A 15,922-nucleotide genomic window follows, 5' to 3' on the forward strand; every position below is an offset into this window, starting at 1 on the left:
TTTGTTTAACTGCTTCATTTTTCCTTGAACATAAGAAGGTAGAGATAATCCCAGCTGACTCCCCGGTAGAAAGAAACTGTTTCTCATTTTGAATAAGGTTGAGGAAGTACCTCAAAATGATCCATAAATATTACCCTGCCAATCACTACATGCAGAAATTTAAAATTGACATAAACACAAGCTTCTCTTTCTGTGATGAATATTCAGAAACAGAAATATTTTGGGATTGTTCTCACACCAACAAATTTGTGTTAGATCTTTGCAGATTTGTCATTGAATATATAATTCAAACACATGAATATGGAAAAATGTGCTCTTTGGTTTCTTTAAAAAAAAAAAGAAATGTGACAAATATTTTATTTCATGATCAATTTGATGATGTTGTCAAAATCCTTTATTCATAAATATAAATTTATAAATTCCATTCATGCATGTGCAGTACATGTGGCCTGTAAAAGACTTGGATTCGGGGGGGCATAAGAGAAGTTTGTGCAAGTAGTTTATTTATATTAACATTTCTGGGACATATTTTACTCAGTTAATTCTGTGTTAAGCAGCAATGTTCTTGTAGAACATGAATACACTGAATACACACTTGATCTCGCCACTACAGATACTAAGCCTTTAACCTGTGGCCGACATTGCAGGTTCCTCCCTCTACCACCAGTCTAAGTTGTTTTTTTGGTTGTTTGTTTATTTAATATGAATTAAAAAATATTGGTCCATTTGTTTTCATTCGAGACCTGGCAGTTCACCTAAGTATAACAATTTCCCACCTTGCAATCATGAGTGATTAAGTGAAACCAAAATCGAATAAGATAAACCCAGTTAGCGGGTTTGCGTTCCTATCGCAGCCAATCCGTCCCCTGAATATGTCGGCAATAAGCAACACACACACACAGAGACTTTGAATGCAACGCAACACAAGACACACATTGTATCTTTACCTCTCAATTACATCTCCCTCACACACGAACACGTACGAAAACAATCACACTGCCACTGAGAGCTTGTTGTGATGCAACAGAGTGACACAAGTAGATGGAAATTACATTTATTCAGTTAACATTAATTCAATCAGTGGATTTGGGGAAGGAGACTTCTTATTGATTTTGTTATGGTTTGTTCACTTTCATGGCTAGGGTTGGGTTTCCCTTAATTATGCATTCGGTTGAGACTCCCATCCCTGCCTCAGGGCCCGGCTTCTAATGCTGTTGATGCTACTGCAATAAGTGTAGTCGTAGCTGATCTGCAGCTTTATATGTTTTGGACTCTCTCTTTTTTTTATTTTTGATATTTTTGAGAAAACCCCGAAGGCAACCCACCTGCCCTCTGTGGAGGGGATCATTCAGGTAGTAAAGAAGCTCCACAGTGGCACGGGTGGAAAAGATTGATCCTGGGGTTCTGGATATGGTTGGGTAGTCTCGGTTGACCCAAGATGTTTGGTGTGGCAGGTGGGGCTGGTGGTTCACATTTTTTAAAAAGTTGGACCACTGGGTGTACTCTGGGGAATCTCACTGCTCGGTCTCCCTTGGAAAGCTTATGGAGAGCTTAGCCTAAAGACAAATCTCCATCGTCTTCATTTGTATGTGAAGCGCTCTCTTTCTGCTCTGTTTTTAAATTTCATCAGCTCCCCACAGTTTGTGTTCTGCGTGCTGTGACGGAAGACGGTGAAAACATTTGGATACAGCCATTTACAGCAATATGTTGTCATACTTGGTAGCACATATGGGGAGGGGGGGCCATGAACATTATTTGAATATATTTGTGTCACTCCCATCCAGTTGTAATGGCCAGCATTCAAGTTACTTGGTAACGCTTATCTTGTCAGAATAGTGCTTGTGATGGCCCAAGGGTGGAATTGTCTGTTGAAGGGGAAAGAAGCAGTAAGCTAAAGTACAAGATTGGAAGAAAATTAAGAGCAGTTAAGATGGGGGGGGGTTGATGGCAGTTAGTGAGAATGGAGGAAGTAGGATGGAGGAGGCATAAATGCTGATTTGGGAGAAAAGAAATGTGTGGGTGAGGTTAGAAAGAAAAATGGTCTAGAGAGAGGTTTCAATAGCTAGTAGAGCTTAGTGCTGATGCAGTCATGTTGTACTTTAGTCAGTTCCCTGCAACCCTCTGGTGTTCACTGCCTTTGGAACTCGCTCATTTAAAACATGACCCGTCGGGGGCAAAGTCAGACAGCATGTCCATGGCTCTTGTTTTTCCACCCCATCTGTTCGCTCCTGCTCGGCTGGCTTTTGTTGTGATTGCGCAACATTTCTCAGCGAGCAGATCTCTGTCAATATTTACAAAGGTTAAAGCTCTATCTACTGCCCTACTAGCACTTGTACCTCCTCCTCCTCTTCACCTTCCTCATTTCATCTCCTGCTGTTTTCACTCCCTCTACATCCATTAGTACTCTCTCCTCTTATTGCGTCCCCAGCTTTTTGCTTTCTTGGTAATGACTCAAATTTTCATTATTCTATTCTCATTCCCTGCCATCTCTTTCAACACATGCTTACTGCTTATCATAACCATCCTCCTCTATTCTACCCTCTATCCTTCTAATGTCACATCTGTTGCAATGTGAAGAAAATTACACATATTCGGGTGAAGAAAATGTGAAGTTTGAATCCACATCCATTTAGTCAGACATGGTGTGAACATGGTTTCAGTTCTGACTGTAATTTAGCAAAGCCAATTTTTGCTTATCACAAACACCTGTTCTATATTTTTCTCAGGCCTCCTTTCTTAAAGCTTCTTCCCTCTAATATTGTGTCTGAGTGAAGTTTGCCAAAACGAGTGTTTCTTATTTGCGGGGGCTCACACACGATGTATGAGAAACACACTGTAGCTAGACTGCTGTGAGTTTGAGACAATATAAGAACCCTCTAGACCTCATGTAAAGTATGTGTATGTTACGTGTTATTTTGTTGGAATAGGTTGACGAATACACAACGTGCACACTATGATTTAACCGCAGGGGGCCGTCCAGTAGCTGTAACCGTGAACCAACTATATTTCCTTCTTCTCTTTCAGGAACCTTAGTGTTCGAGTTGTTTTTCACTGCAATGACAGCAGGCAGGGATGTCAAAAGGCTACGCCGAAAGCTCTGACTATGACACATGAGAGTGTTTTAAATTACTCCAAAACGGAGAGCATTATTCAACCTTACCTGTTGAATAATAATGAGTTTGGTGCACAGCCCAGTGCTGTTCAGAGCATTTATCTATTGAAACAACTGTGTGTTGTCCTCATCTAGAGGGATGGTCAGTGTCTTTATGCTCTGTGCACCTGAGAGAACCCAAGAGAGATTTGGACATTAACACACTCCATTTATTACGCTTAGTTCATAGCAATTTGATTATAGTTTATAGAATGTTTGTAGATCCTGTAAGGTATTTAAACGTTTACACATGTTTAGTCTACCCCCTTTTTTTCCGGTGATATCCATAAAGCGAGGTGAAACGTGAAGGAAAAGCATCGGCCTTCAAACTTTCTTTTACGCTTGGAAAAACAGACACGCATCAGTTTTATGAGAGGAAATGGTTTCCTCCCATATTGCCAGTGGGATTCAACTTGTGACAGATATTTGAAATCCCTTGCAGGAGCGTTTAGCAAGTGATACATCTGAAAGTGGAACAGTAGTCTCCTCTGCTACATGTATCTCCATGACAATAAGGAAGGGGAGAACAATTATCTGTGATTGCCAGTAAAAGCTGATCAATAAAACTAACCATTTGAAAATAAATAAGTCCCCATGCTGAAACCTCAGTGAGGATATTGCCGGCACTTTTGTATTACGCACAATTGTTATTAATCTCACAGGATGTGGTGGTAAACTAAAAACTTATTAAAGATGGTGACATAAAACCAATTAGGGCTTTATGTCTGAAGTCAAGTGGAAGCGTGTTATTTATAAACTTATGGTGAGATGAATAGAATACAACAGCACACCAGCCTCACGTTTGAGCTTTTTCTTCTTTTATTAGCCCAAAACGCTGTTTATAAAATGACTTGTGGGAAAACTCCCAGTGGTAAAACATGAGAGACTATAAACCAGGTGGCGAACAATGCTTTTAATAAGCCTGATAATGGTTATTCTAAATGTATTTATTTTTTTTTACTGTTTGCTATTTCGCATAAATAAAATCCCTGCTGCAATTTGTCTTTAAAATGACAACAGAAACTGGGGGCTGCCAAACCTGCCAAAAAATATTCTGCTCCCTCCACTCAAGACTCGTGCACAGATGCTAACACACAATATATATTCTCACAAACACGGCATCCGCCTTGGCTCTCGATGGCCAGAAGGGATGGTAATTCGAGCGTCGTCCTAAATAGTGTTGCGATTCGAGTCCCAGGGTGATGGGAAACCTGTTGCCTCAGGCAGAGTCTCTGCTGCCTCTCGATATGGTTTGGACCTTTTTTTATACACAATGTTGCCCTTCCTTTTCTCTTAGCCACAGTTCCCCTGTTCACAAGCGGGCTCGCTTGCGGCATCGTCATTGAAATGATCAATTTTGTGTTTATCACATGTGCGGTGAGTGAATCGCATCACTTCCGTGGCTCCGATGTTTGTTTTTTTTTGCTAAGTTTCTCAGTACTTTCTCGCCTCAACAGTTATTTAGGGAATTATCTCCTGTTTTAAATACAAAAAAAACAATTGCCCACTCATTCACAGATGAAGCAGAACAACTCCTGAATTATTCAGTCATCATAATGGGCCAAGAAATGTGTTACCTGTGGCGTTTTCCGCGATGACGGCAGAGCCCAATGACAGCAATTATTTACTCCAGGAACCAAATTAAAATGATTTTATTGTTTTTGTCTGAACACATCTCAAAAGCTGCTCCTTGTAATTGCTGTGTTGCATTGACAGGACACTGGATGAGCTGTTGAAGTCTTATTTGTTGGAGGGTAAAATGTAAATTTTTACTCCCATCTCTTTGTAACGTTCACATTTGTCTAGAGCGTGAGGTGGGCTGAATGATGTTGGCTTATTGTTGTTCCATGACATGCAGCCCACTTCTCGCCAGACGACACATGGGTTAGAGTAGCAGCTTCTTAATGACTAACTTGCATCAATCTTGTTAATGATGGTGGTGACTCTGAAGACTGTGAAGAAAGGTGACTCAACAGTTTCACAACAAAAAGGCTGCTTTGCGTATGGAGGCACGTTTTTTGGTCAGTAGAAAAAGTGTGGCCACCAGAAACTAGGTCAGTCGATGGTTCGTCACTTTATGACTTACTCCCCCAGCTCCTTTTGTGTCCTGATCCTGTATATTTTAAACTGTGAGGACACATTGATTACATAGCACCTGCCGTGTCAGCACACTGTTGCTCTTCCTATATCCAGCACCTCTGGGACATCTTTAATTTTCCTTAATCACTTGAGAAACGTGTGACGATTAGAGATGCATGTCAGTGCCTGTGTTAACCATAGACCCTTGTGACATTCCATCTGTCTTGCTATATTGGAGTGAGATATCTGCCTCCTGCCTTGTCAATCTCTGTGTGTGTGTGTGTGTGTGGTTCTAATGAGCTGAAAGTCCTGACAGCCTTTGCCTGGATGTGTCTGTGGCTTAGTCCGTCAGTCCCTGCTGAGGGAAGCAACAGGACCCAGCTCAGCTCAGAGAGTATTTTTTGCATCAGTAGGTATAATGATATGGCTCCAGATTTAGATGACCTGGTCGGCATGAATTACAGCCAACAATAAGCCGTGAGGCTCGCACTTGTACTCCGACACAATAAACAAGTTTAACATTCACAAATTATAACCCCAAACCCAGTGTCCCATCAGTCCCAAAGTTCCTTAATTCAACTCAAATAGTCCGATGATGAATAAATCCCCAGGGCCAAAAACAATATCAATAACAGGTGGAAGCGTGGCGAGACGCAGCTGCTCCGTAATCTGTAGAACTCACGCTATCTCACCACAGTCTGTTTAGATGGTGGGTCTTTCTTGCAGTGGTCCAGTGAAGTTTTCCGATTTCTAATCCACAAAGTGTGATTCTGCTCCTTTGTTGTACAGTTGCCTGGTAATCCTACTCTTTGAGCCCACTAAACGCCGCCTGCTTCCCGTCTGCTTGCTCCATACTCCTCTCACGTCCCCCCCCCCCCCGTCCCATTTTATACAAGCGAGAAAAATAAATATAATAGTAACAATAATAAAAGACCCTATTCATAACCTATGTCAACATTGCAGGCCACTGATAACACTTACAAGTACAGTACTTTAAATATGCTAAGGAAAATAAACACCAACATATTCTCCATTCACAACTGCTGCACACAAAGATAGACTAAGGCGATCATTACAACCTACCTAACTTCATGTCAGCCTTGTGTTGAGAAGCAGCAGTCTAAGTTATTTCAAATTGAATCTGATGATGCTATCACTTGACAGAAATCCATGGCAATCTTAAAGGAACAGTATGTAGGATTAATGGGAGATTTATAGAAATTGAATATAATATTCATAACTATGTTTTCATTAGTCCCCCAAAAAAAAGAATTGTTGTGTTTCCGTTACTTTTGAATGAGCCCTTCTCGTTGAGTTCTCTTCAGAGTCGGCCATGTTGCACGGCCATGTTTCTACAGTAGCCCAGAACAGACAAACCAATCACTGGCTCTAGAGAGCACCTAGAGAAGAACCTCAATGCCGCCGTAGTTCTCCAACACGCTTGGAAAAGGAGGGGTGAGCGGAGGGGTGTTCAGTCGGATGCAATCTGCAACCTCACCACTAGATGCCACTAAATCCTACACACTGCTCCTTTAAGCTGGGCAGTTATCCAACTTAATGTTAGTAGGTACCTGAGAAATCAACGGTCATCTTTATGCTGAAAATCTTTCTCAATCTTTAGGATATCTATTGAGAATGTAAAAAAAAAAAGGTAGTAACATAAAGTTACAGTGTTGACTATCATTATTCCATACACGTACATGAATCCAAGTTAGAAAAGAACCCAAAAACAAAATGTGTTTGAGGCGAGACACTTTGGCCAGAACAAACAGTGTCACTCTGATGTATACAAATTATTATTTTGGCTCCAAAAAGAAGGCTTAAAGAGGTAATAACAGGTCTGCTCCCTGAAGGTACTTCACAAGCATTAGTGTGTCAGACTGAACATTACTTAGTTGTTCTTTAGATGCATTTATGGTACTTTGGCCTTCAGTGTAAATGACAGGTTTGGGAGGATTGTTAATGGTAATTTGCTAAAGGTTTCCACCTCCCAGTCTCTTCAACAGGAGCGATGCCCTTACCCATGTACAGCATTTCATTACTCTTAGAGATGTGGAACTCTCCTGGAGCCTCATTTATTTATCGTGCACACTCTGTTTTGTGCATAAACCATGTGCAAGCTCATCTTGGAATCGGCTTAATCAATAATTGCTTGTGAATTTGTCTATATTCAGGAAAACTCCTCGCAAAACACATGCACAACTCCCTGGTTGTCGTAGAAGTGTGATCACAGGTATAAATATTTTGAGGACAACGAAATGTTGTTTAGGCTTGAATTCAGTTAACATTGAGTCCCCTCCCTTCTTTCTTGATGTTAGCTATGCCTATGACTATTTCATCAGGGACTCGTGAATCCAACAGATTTTTATTTATTTTTTGTGTTTCAACTGTTAAAAGTATTACCACAATTAACATGTAATTGCTCTTTACGTTGTAGTGGTCCAACCTCATGGAGTTGAGCACCACTTTCACCACACTTACAATTTCACCAATAATTGCAGCTATTTTGTCGTCTATGGATGACACTGAAGTGGTGCGGGAGGGTGTTGTCATCTCTTTTGAATCACTTTGATAATTGAGACTCCCGCATCCTCCTCAGGGACCCCGGGGACCACACATCATGGGGTTCAAACCCATCTATTAAGGAAATGCTCATTCTCGCCATTTTGTCTTTGTTTTGTCTTTCATTTTGTCTTTCACCCTCGTCTTTTTCTCGAAACATGTCATCTTCCTCTTTTCCTGCCCCGTTTGTGTTTGCCAGGCCGTGTTTGATGTGGATAAGACAAAAGGCCTGACTCTGATAGAAGTATGGGAGGGGCTCACTCCTGAGGATATCAAAGCATGCACTGGCACCGATTTTGAAGTAAGTATCTTAACAGTTTGGCTGCCAGCGCTATATTTCATTTCCTAACTTCAGAACCATGAGACATGTCTTGACTTCCTTGTGATCTGTCTGGTGTCTTCTAGGTGTCTCCCAACCTGAGGTCCATGCAGCAAATCTAAAAGGGGGTGGCAATGGATCTGTGTTTTTGGTTTGTGTGACACTCGATTTTTTTCTCTCTGTGGTAAACAGCTGGTGATTAAGCAGCCTGAGACGGGTCAAATATGCTTGTTAACAGAACAGTTTGGTTCAGTTCCCTGGTAATCAGCATCCAAATATATCAGAAAGGTGTAGTCCTCGCTAATATTAACTTGGGAACCACAGGAGCCAACATGCATGGTTCTCTTTAAGGATCTGGTCTGGCAAACGGTTGGGGAACATTACGTTGTTGCCTATTACACCGTTAAGTTAAGCATCTTTGACTAATATTTGTGCAGCTATTACCAAATAAGCCACATGAAAGTGTCGTGGAAAACAGGGAATACTCTCCAAATGTTCTGTAAGAAGAATGCAACGTCACTAGCACTGTGAACAAAAATAATACAATCATTTAATAATACTATTTAAAGTGTATCAACAAAAAGGGATGTAGAGAGCTGAAATGTGATGAATTTAGAAAACAAATGTGTGCTGTTGAGGTGATTCTTCATTCAGCATAGATGTTTGTATTGTAGTTGTGGAAAGGTTGTGATACACCAAATTACAAAAATGTCCTTGGATTATACATCTAATGTAAGATATATTTTGTGAGATGTAATAATAAGGATCCGACTGAAACATGTTTAACAATAATCATTGCCACAATGTAAAACCCTTTTTGTTTCTCAGCTTCGTATTTCTTAGATTTGCTCTCCACTTGCATTTGTATATAAAAATCCAATACAACCTTGTTTGCTGGGTGAAAGAAAGAAAATGCTTTTTTTGTTTCTTCTCTCTAAATCTTCTGATTTCTGATTTAAAAAGTATTAAAAATATACCAACAGTTGACTTGTTTCTTAAAATGATTCATCAAATCACACAATGATTGAAAGCAAATGGCTTTGAGAGTGATGGCTTCTGACACTCCACAGGTTAGAGCTTTCTATATGTGGAGGGTGCGCTTGCATTGACATTCTTGATGTGATTTCTCCACTCGAGAAGAGAGGTGCTGCCATTACCTGAGGGCTGTTACATAACTGGGGAATTCAGCCAGTGGGCTTTTGGGTTCAAGAAGATCAACTGGATTGGGTCATCAAGCAGAAAAATTAAAGAAAGTGACAGCGGCTTTTGCCACCGGCTGTTAATGTAAATCCAGAACATCCCTTCATGAGTCAAACGTGAGTGGTACCCTGTAAGCCTACATTTAGTAACCTATTTCTCATGCGGGTACTGGAATGCTATGAAAAGGGAATACGGGAAACATGAAAGGCTTTTACTCAAACCAATATGTTTGAACATGAGCAGTGCAGCAAAAACATTTACAAATTACAAATGATCAACCCTGCCTCCTATATGTCACCTCACCTCAGACATGAATGCAGAAACCATGTGGGAAAACATTGCTTGGAAGGGCTGTAGAGGGACACAGGTTTGAAATGGCTCCCATGGGTATACATGATAAAAAAGAATCTGCAGTTGTTGGTAGATTCTCCAACTTTATACCATTGTGACCCAGTTTGTTGAATGACTCACGATAAATTGGCCAGCCAGCTGATTGCCAACACAGTGAATGTCAGTTAGTCATTATCACTGCCATATTAATTGCAGTGATAATTAATCCCTGCCATATGACTCTCTTGTCAGCCAAGTGCATGACCTCAGACGTGCTTCTAGGTCAATTGGGAATTCGCTTTCAATCCCAGTATTTAGCGCTAACATTAATTTCAGCCAGTACTTTACATATATATATTTTTGTAGAGAAGTAATGAGATAATGGACATCTCTAATAATGTCCTACTGAGGATATACCTGCATATTATACCAGAACAAATACCACTGCTCCTTAATAGGCTTGTATGATCAGATTAAAATATTTCGTGTGTGTTTGAAATGCTCAAAATCTATTCAAGTGCACAACTTAATTGTCCCACTATGTTTAACATGCAGCCACCGGTTGGTGTTCTGCCGCCATGCGATAAAACATGTATAAGAAAATGCGTGGATTTTGGTCTAGTATCGTTTAGAGAAAAGAACACTGACAACTGGAATTATTAATGGGCTGCTGTTTTTGTCGGATTATGTGACTGTAAAACTGAAACGTGTAACAGTGTTATTGCTGCGTACAAGCTGTTGCCATATTTGGATCGATCCAACAAACCCCATTTTCGTAATTGTGGCATCCGCCGATGTGTACTGCTCAAGGGTGTGTGGACTGTCTCTCTGTCGCGCTGGTGTGTGTGTGTGTGTGTGTGTGTGTGTGCGTGTGTGTGCGCGTGCGTGTATGTATGTGTGTGACAGACAGTGAGAGAGAGAGAGAGAGAGAGAGAGAGAGAGAGAGAGAGAGAGAGAGCACTCCAGGTTGGCGCAGGCACCGGACCGGGAGAACGGAGCGTTGTTCACGGCGGCAGCATGGCTTCGTCTCACGGGAGAAGCGACATGCGCTTTGCAGACTGGATGGCAAGTTTACCGCAGAGCATGCACACTATTCCGCTCACCAACCTGGCTATTCCCGGTAGGTGTCTCTTTTACGTTGCCCCAGTGTAATCAGGTGAGGGAGTGTGTCCGTGTCTTTCTGTCCGCGCGCATTTCGTGTAGCTATCGTAGTAAATGAGGAATATATAAATAGGCTGTGAGTTTCAACATTTATAATATTGTATTGGTTTCCAAACTTTGATGTTTTTCTTGGCAACCCTTACAACCTAAATATGGCTTTGGTTTCATTTTACCTCATTAGAACAAAGGGTAAAACCTGTTGCGCAACGTGAGAAGTGCCATGTATTTTGAACAGTTCAGCATCCTCTTGTGATGGTCTGCTGTTTTGCTTGTCCTAATATTCCGAGGAGAAGATAAGAGGTATAAAAAAAAATAATAATTATGACTAAGAGCTGCTCTAAAGATTAAGAATATACATAAACCATGAGCTCTGTATTATGTGGGACTTTTGGCGTTTGTACTGGGGTGGTGGCCACAGAGGAGGAGAGAGTGGGATGGGTTCAGTCTGTGCGCACAGTACATCACAGCGCTTCTCATAGAAAATGAGTTGTTAGACCTTCAGCCAATCGGTGTGCAGGTCTCCTTAAACTCCATTCAAATTGGAAATGCTGGTTGTAAAGCCCACCACTCATCTGAGTGATGGAATGGCCTAGCCAGCTAATTCCATATCTGCTGCCTAGTGATTATCACACCTCCACACAAAGCTCTTTCATTCTTCATTTTCTTGCATTTCTAATCCTCCGCGATCCCCACTCTCTTTTTTTCCCCCTCCTCTCCATCTCTCCATCTCTTGCTGTTCGTACCTGGTGTGTTTATGTGCAATGATGGCTTTTCAGGTGCAGATGGATGGACCTTGAGTCCAATGAGGCGTGGCATATTACCAGCACTGTCCACTGCTCTTAAGGATGCCAAGACACATGCAGTCCAGCATTAGATGTAATCAAATACTCACTGATAGACAGGAGCAGGATGACGTGTATTACCTCATGCTTGTGATTTTGCCAAATCACGTGACATGTGCTGTATTACGCCACAGTCCACCATGCCAAGCCAGCGTGGGAACATGCTCTGTCCCATTTAATTAGGTATCATTACTTCTTATTGGCCCCGTGGCCTGCAGCTCAGCTGCTCTCTGTCTATCCTCCATTTGGATGCTGATTCTGTTAACATCCGCAGATTCTTTGCACTTTCTTGTGCTTGTGTGCACTAGTTTGGTGTAGGGTTTGTCAAGAAAAAAAAAGTCCACAGGATTTAATGAGTTTATTTAGCAAAAACGATGTGTTCTTATTGCAGTATATATTTGATTTCCTTCAAAAGTCTCTCATATTGCATCCCTTTATCTCATTTTGGAAGGCAGCATTACAAGCCTTTGTTCAAGCTGAAATAAAACTGGGACAGACAAGAAACAAATGAGACAACTGCTTTATTTCCTCCACAAGTTTCACTCTTCCTTTGAATTGAAATGATATTACATTCATCATGTTAGATTCCTGACATACAATCCTTGGCATCCGTCCACTGTTGCCTGTAATTCAGTGATGCTATTTATTTGACAGGAAAAAAATAGAGTTCACCAGCCTCAATGATACAGGCCAAAGTATTTTGGCAATTTGGAGCACTCATGTGGGGGTGATGTTATGGCATGGTGCTCTGCTGTTGCCAAAAAGCTAAAGAGTCTGCGTTGCCAGCATTGCACTGCTGTACTCATTAGTATACAATCTGTATGATTCGTGATGATTTTATCATAACATTTTGCGGTGACAGAGAAGATGGTATCTGATTTTAATGCCATCTATTTTCCATATTTAGAGTAATTGGATATGAACTAATGCAGCCAAAGGACCTGTGTATGATAGGAAAATATATGTCCATACACATAAACCATTATAGATTCTCATATAACGGATATTATCTCTGTCCTCTTGCTGTTATGTTTGACTGAGATCTACCTGGCCAATCTCTAGTAAAAACAGTTCAAAAGTCACATTATACAGTACAATACATACTAATTCACTGATCATGGATGGTCACTTCTGCCGTGAACTGCCTTTGTCAGGATGATTAAATAGTTAGTCAGTTTGTTTGTTTGTTTGTTTAATTATGCACTAATGGTGAAGTGCCAGCTAATCTAAGCAAGGATTCCTAACTCCGTACAGTATGTATGCAACATACCAGTACCAACCACTAATTCAATATTTCGTCAAGTGGAGATATTTTATGTACAGACCCTAAAGAGGACAAATGCTGACCAAAGTGCTAACGTTTAGACAATTTGAATATAAATAAAAATGACAGAAAGTGACGTGCTCCAATTTTTACACTCAAAAGCGCCTACGAGCACAGTACACTTAATAGTAAGGCGTAAACTGTTTCCCAGTCAGAAATTGGAAACGCTCAATCACCCCGAGTTTAGATTGGATTGGAAATATTGGTCAAAATGTATTGTGTACTATTGTGTACTATTATTGTACTCCAATTATGCAGTGCTTTAAAAACCAATAAAATGATTAATTTAATTGGAAGACAATGAACGGAGGCCAGACCAGGGGGAGGGATGGTCTTTCTTCTCGAGTAGCCTCGCTGTTGCATGCTGAACAAGCTGCAGGTGAGACAAGGCCAACTGACTGACTCCCACACAAAGAGTTACTGTAATCAATAAGTGAAGACATAAAAGCATGTTTCCGAGTCCCTAAAGAAGAGAGACACTGTTTTAATTTCTCAACAGTTCTCAGGTGAAATACACCCTTCCACTCAGGACACAGTTGGAATTTAAAGGGTCATAAAAAGATGGACAGCAAGTTTCATGAGGCTGCATATTCTCACTGTAACCAGGATATGAAGTGTTAGTAAATATTTATTTAATTCATTTCTTTAAATAGATCCCACTGCAAGCATATCCTATGGGACGAAAATGGGCACTATAACGGAACCTTGTGGTACACCGCAGAGGAAGACAAAATGTGAACAAGAAATCCTGTCCTTAGCTGATCAAAGCCTGATCCTGAGTGCCAACATGATTCCCACATATTGCAAAATTGATTGTTCTTTTCTCTTTGATTGTCATAGAGAGCTCCCACTGAATTAAAACCGCATGATTATCAGAGTCCAAAGACACCAACAAATTATTTGTCACCCGGAGGAAAGCTGACTCAGCTCTGCTGTGAAGGCTGACTGAAATGTGTCCAGAAAAGGAGAAGAGCTGTGAAAAGACAGCTTTTGTCAGAAACAGATAAAAAAATGTATTTTTTTTTTAAAGAAAAGGTTTTTGAATACAGTCAGATTTTCATTTTTTGTTTTTGTTGATACGAGGGCAGCATTGAACATAACCTTTTGACCATGTGAGTTGTTTATTTTGCTGTGACTCATGACACCACCCAGCAGCCAGGTGCATTGTGGTTCTATCATTTATTATATAAAAAGAATACATATTTTCATGAGCATATTCTTGCCAGTCCTCCGCTGGTCACCTTGTTTGTGAGATAAGAACATGATTGCTTTCAGACATGACTCGTCTCTCTGTGCTTGGTCCCATTATGCCACTTTTGCCTCACAATGTGCCAAACTATCGAGTCTACAAGTCAGATGACCTGCGCCAGCTCTACTCTGTTGCTAATTGGGGAAAAAGGTGAGGGGATGAGCAGGAAGGAGCGGTAGCAGATTAAAGATGGAGGTCATTGAAGGGAGAGAAGGAGGGAAAGATGCAGGGAGTAGTTATCATTTTCCGTCCCCCAAGCTGATCAGCGGGAGACATGATGGGCTGTTTTTCTGAGGCTATTGTTAGATCTGCATGGTGAGTGCTGCAGACTGCCAGTTTGCTGCACGTTCGTCCGACTGAGGTGGTCAGCAGAGGTGTGCTGCCAGAGATACTGTGAATCTGTTTCTCAGTGGTTCTCTCACCATGAAACAAGCTTTACTGCAGGGAACGGCTGTTTTGCTACCATAGTAATTAAACTGGATCTTCAGTATACCGTATCTGTGTCCTACAGGTGTGCACACGGACTAAATGTAACTTTAAAGTTCTATGTTGTTTGTATTAATCAACTAAGCTTTGGTTATTTTTAAGCAACCAACGTGTTTACATTTACTCTCTAAGAGATTTATGTCAACAAATAATCCACATCTTTTCTTTCTGGCTTTTTAAAACTCCATCAATCGATTTTTGACCACTAGGAGGCGGAATAACTCCAAAACAGGCCGATATACATACCGCAGTGACATGTTTTTCTCCTTATTTTACCCCTTTTATAGACACATAATAGAAACAATATTGATCAATGCAGCTTTAACACTATTTGTTGAACTGGCCTCACTCGTTTTTTTCATTTTTCACATTCTTGGTGATCAAACAAGTTTGGAAAAGGGACACATTTGATTTAAATCTTATTAAAATAAGATCTTGTATTATGATGAACGAAATTGTCATGGTATACTACTGTGATGATTTGGCCAAGATATAATGAGCACGCATGAGCACATTAATTGTTTGTTTGTTGCTGTTACATTTTTTTTGTTTCAATATGTACAGTGACTCGTAAACAATGTAGCATCTAATTCAAAATTGGACAGCAGTTACCCAAAATTAATTAATTCGCTATCAGGTAAAATTCAATTTTTAAAATGTTTGACTTTATTCAAAGCAAACAAACTACTGGACAGAAGAAATTACTTTACCTCAAAGATGCTAAAAAGCCCTCAGGGTCATATTTACATAAGAGGGCTCATGGGAGCCATACCACCCCTCTCCAATGGCTGACTGTAGCAGCTTATGGCTTTACCATAAGTAAGAAATGAATAGCATACCTTTGGCCAGGGGGAAAGGGTGAAGGCAATTGGATTGAGTTAAGATGGCCTCCAAGGCAATAAAAAGAAATCCATTACAGAAAAGGCATCTTCAGTCAGTCTTGCCGGCTCCCTTGGGGCAGAGGGAAAGGCCGGCCCAGGACTTTTAACTGTAAATCTGTCCGTCAGTCCCAAAACCATTATGCTGCCACTTAAGCCCCTGAACAAGGATGAATGGTATCATATGCCAGGATTAACACTGGCAGTGCAGTGAGATGCTTCAGGGGCAGGAAATCAGTCGGCTTAAAGTCCATTGGAAAACAGAGGATGTAAGATTCAAAACAAACAAAGCAGGAGAGAGAGAGAGAGAGAGAGAGAGAGAGAGAGAGAGAGAGAGAGAG

General features: G+C 40.8%; 2 protein-coding genes across 2 annotated transcripts in view; both read left to right on the forward strand.

Moving 5' to 3' along the window:
* Window positions 1–10,537, forward strand: part of oxct1a (3-oxoacid CoA transferase 1a) — a 45,489-nt gene extending 34,952 nt beyond the window's left edge. Inside the window, exons 16-17 of the mRNA XM_031856105.1 lie at window positions 7,992–8,093; window positions 8,198–10,537. Coding sequence (XP_031711965.1) covers window positions 7,992–8,093; window positions 8,198–8,233 — 138 coding nt within the window. The 3' untranslated portion in view covers window positions 8,234–10,537. The remainder of the gene's footprint in view (window positions 1–7,991; window positions 8,094–8,197) is intronic.
* Window positions 10,538–10,580: 43 nt separating this feature from the next.
* plcxd3 (phosphatidylinositol-specific phospholipase C, X domain containing 3) overlaps window positions 10,581–15,922 on the forward strand; it is a 15,851-nt gene continuing 10,509 nt past the window's right edge. The window contains exon 1 of the mRNA XM_031856108.1: window positions 10,581–10,761. Coding sequence (XP_031711968.1) covers window positions 10,659–10,761 — 103 coding nt within the window. The 5' untranslated portion in view covers window positions 10,581–10,658. The remainder of the gene's footprint in view (window positions 10,762–15,922) is intronic.

This window comes from Anarrhichthys ocellatus, unplaced genomic scaffold (genome assembly GCF_004355925.1).
Source record: "Anarrhichthys ocellatus isolate YVR2014 unplaced genomic scaffold, GSC_Weel_1.0 scaffold17, whole genome shotgun sequence".
NCBI lineage: Eukaryota > Metazoa > Chordata > Actinopteri > Perciformes > Anarhichadidae > Anarrhichthys > Anarrhichthys ocellatus.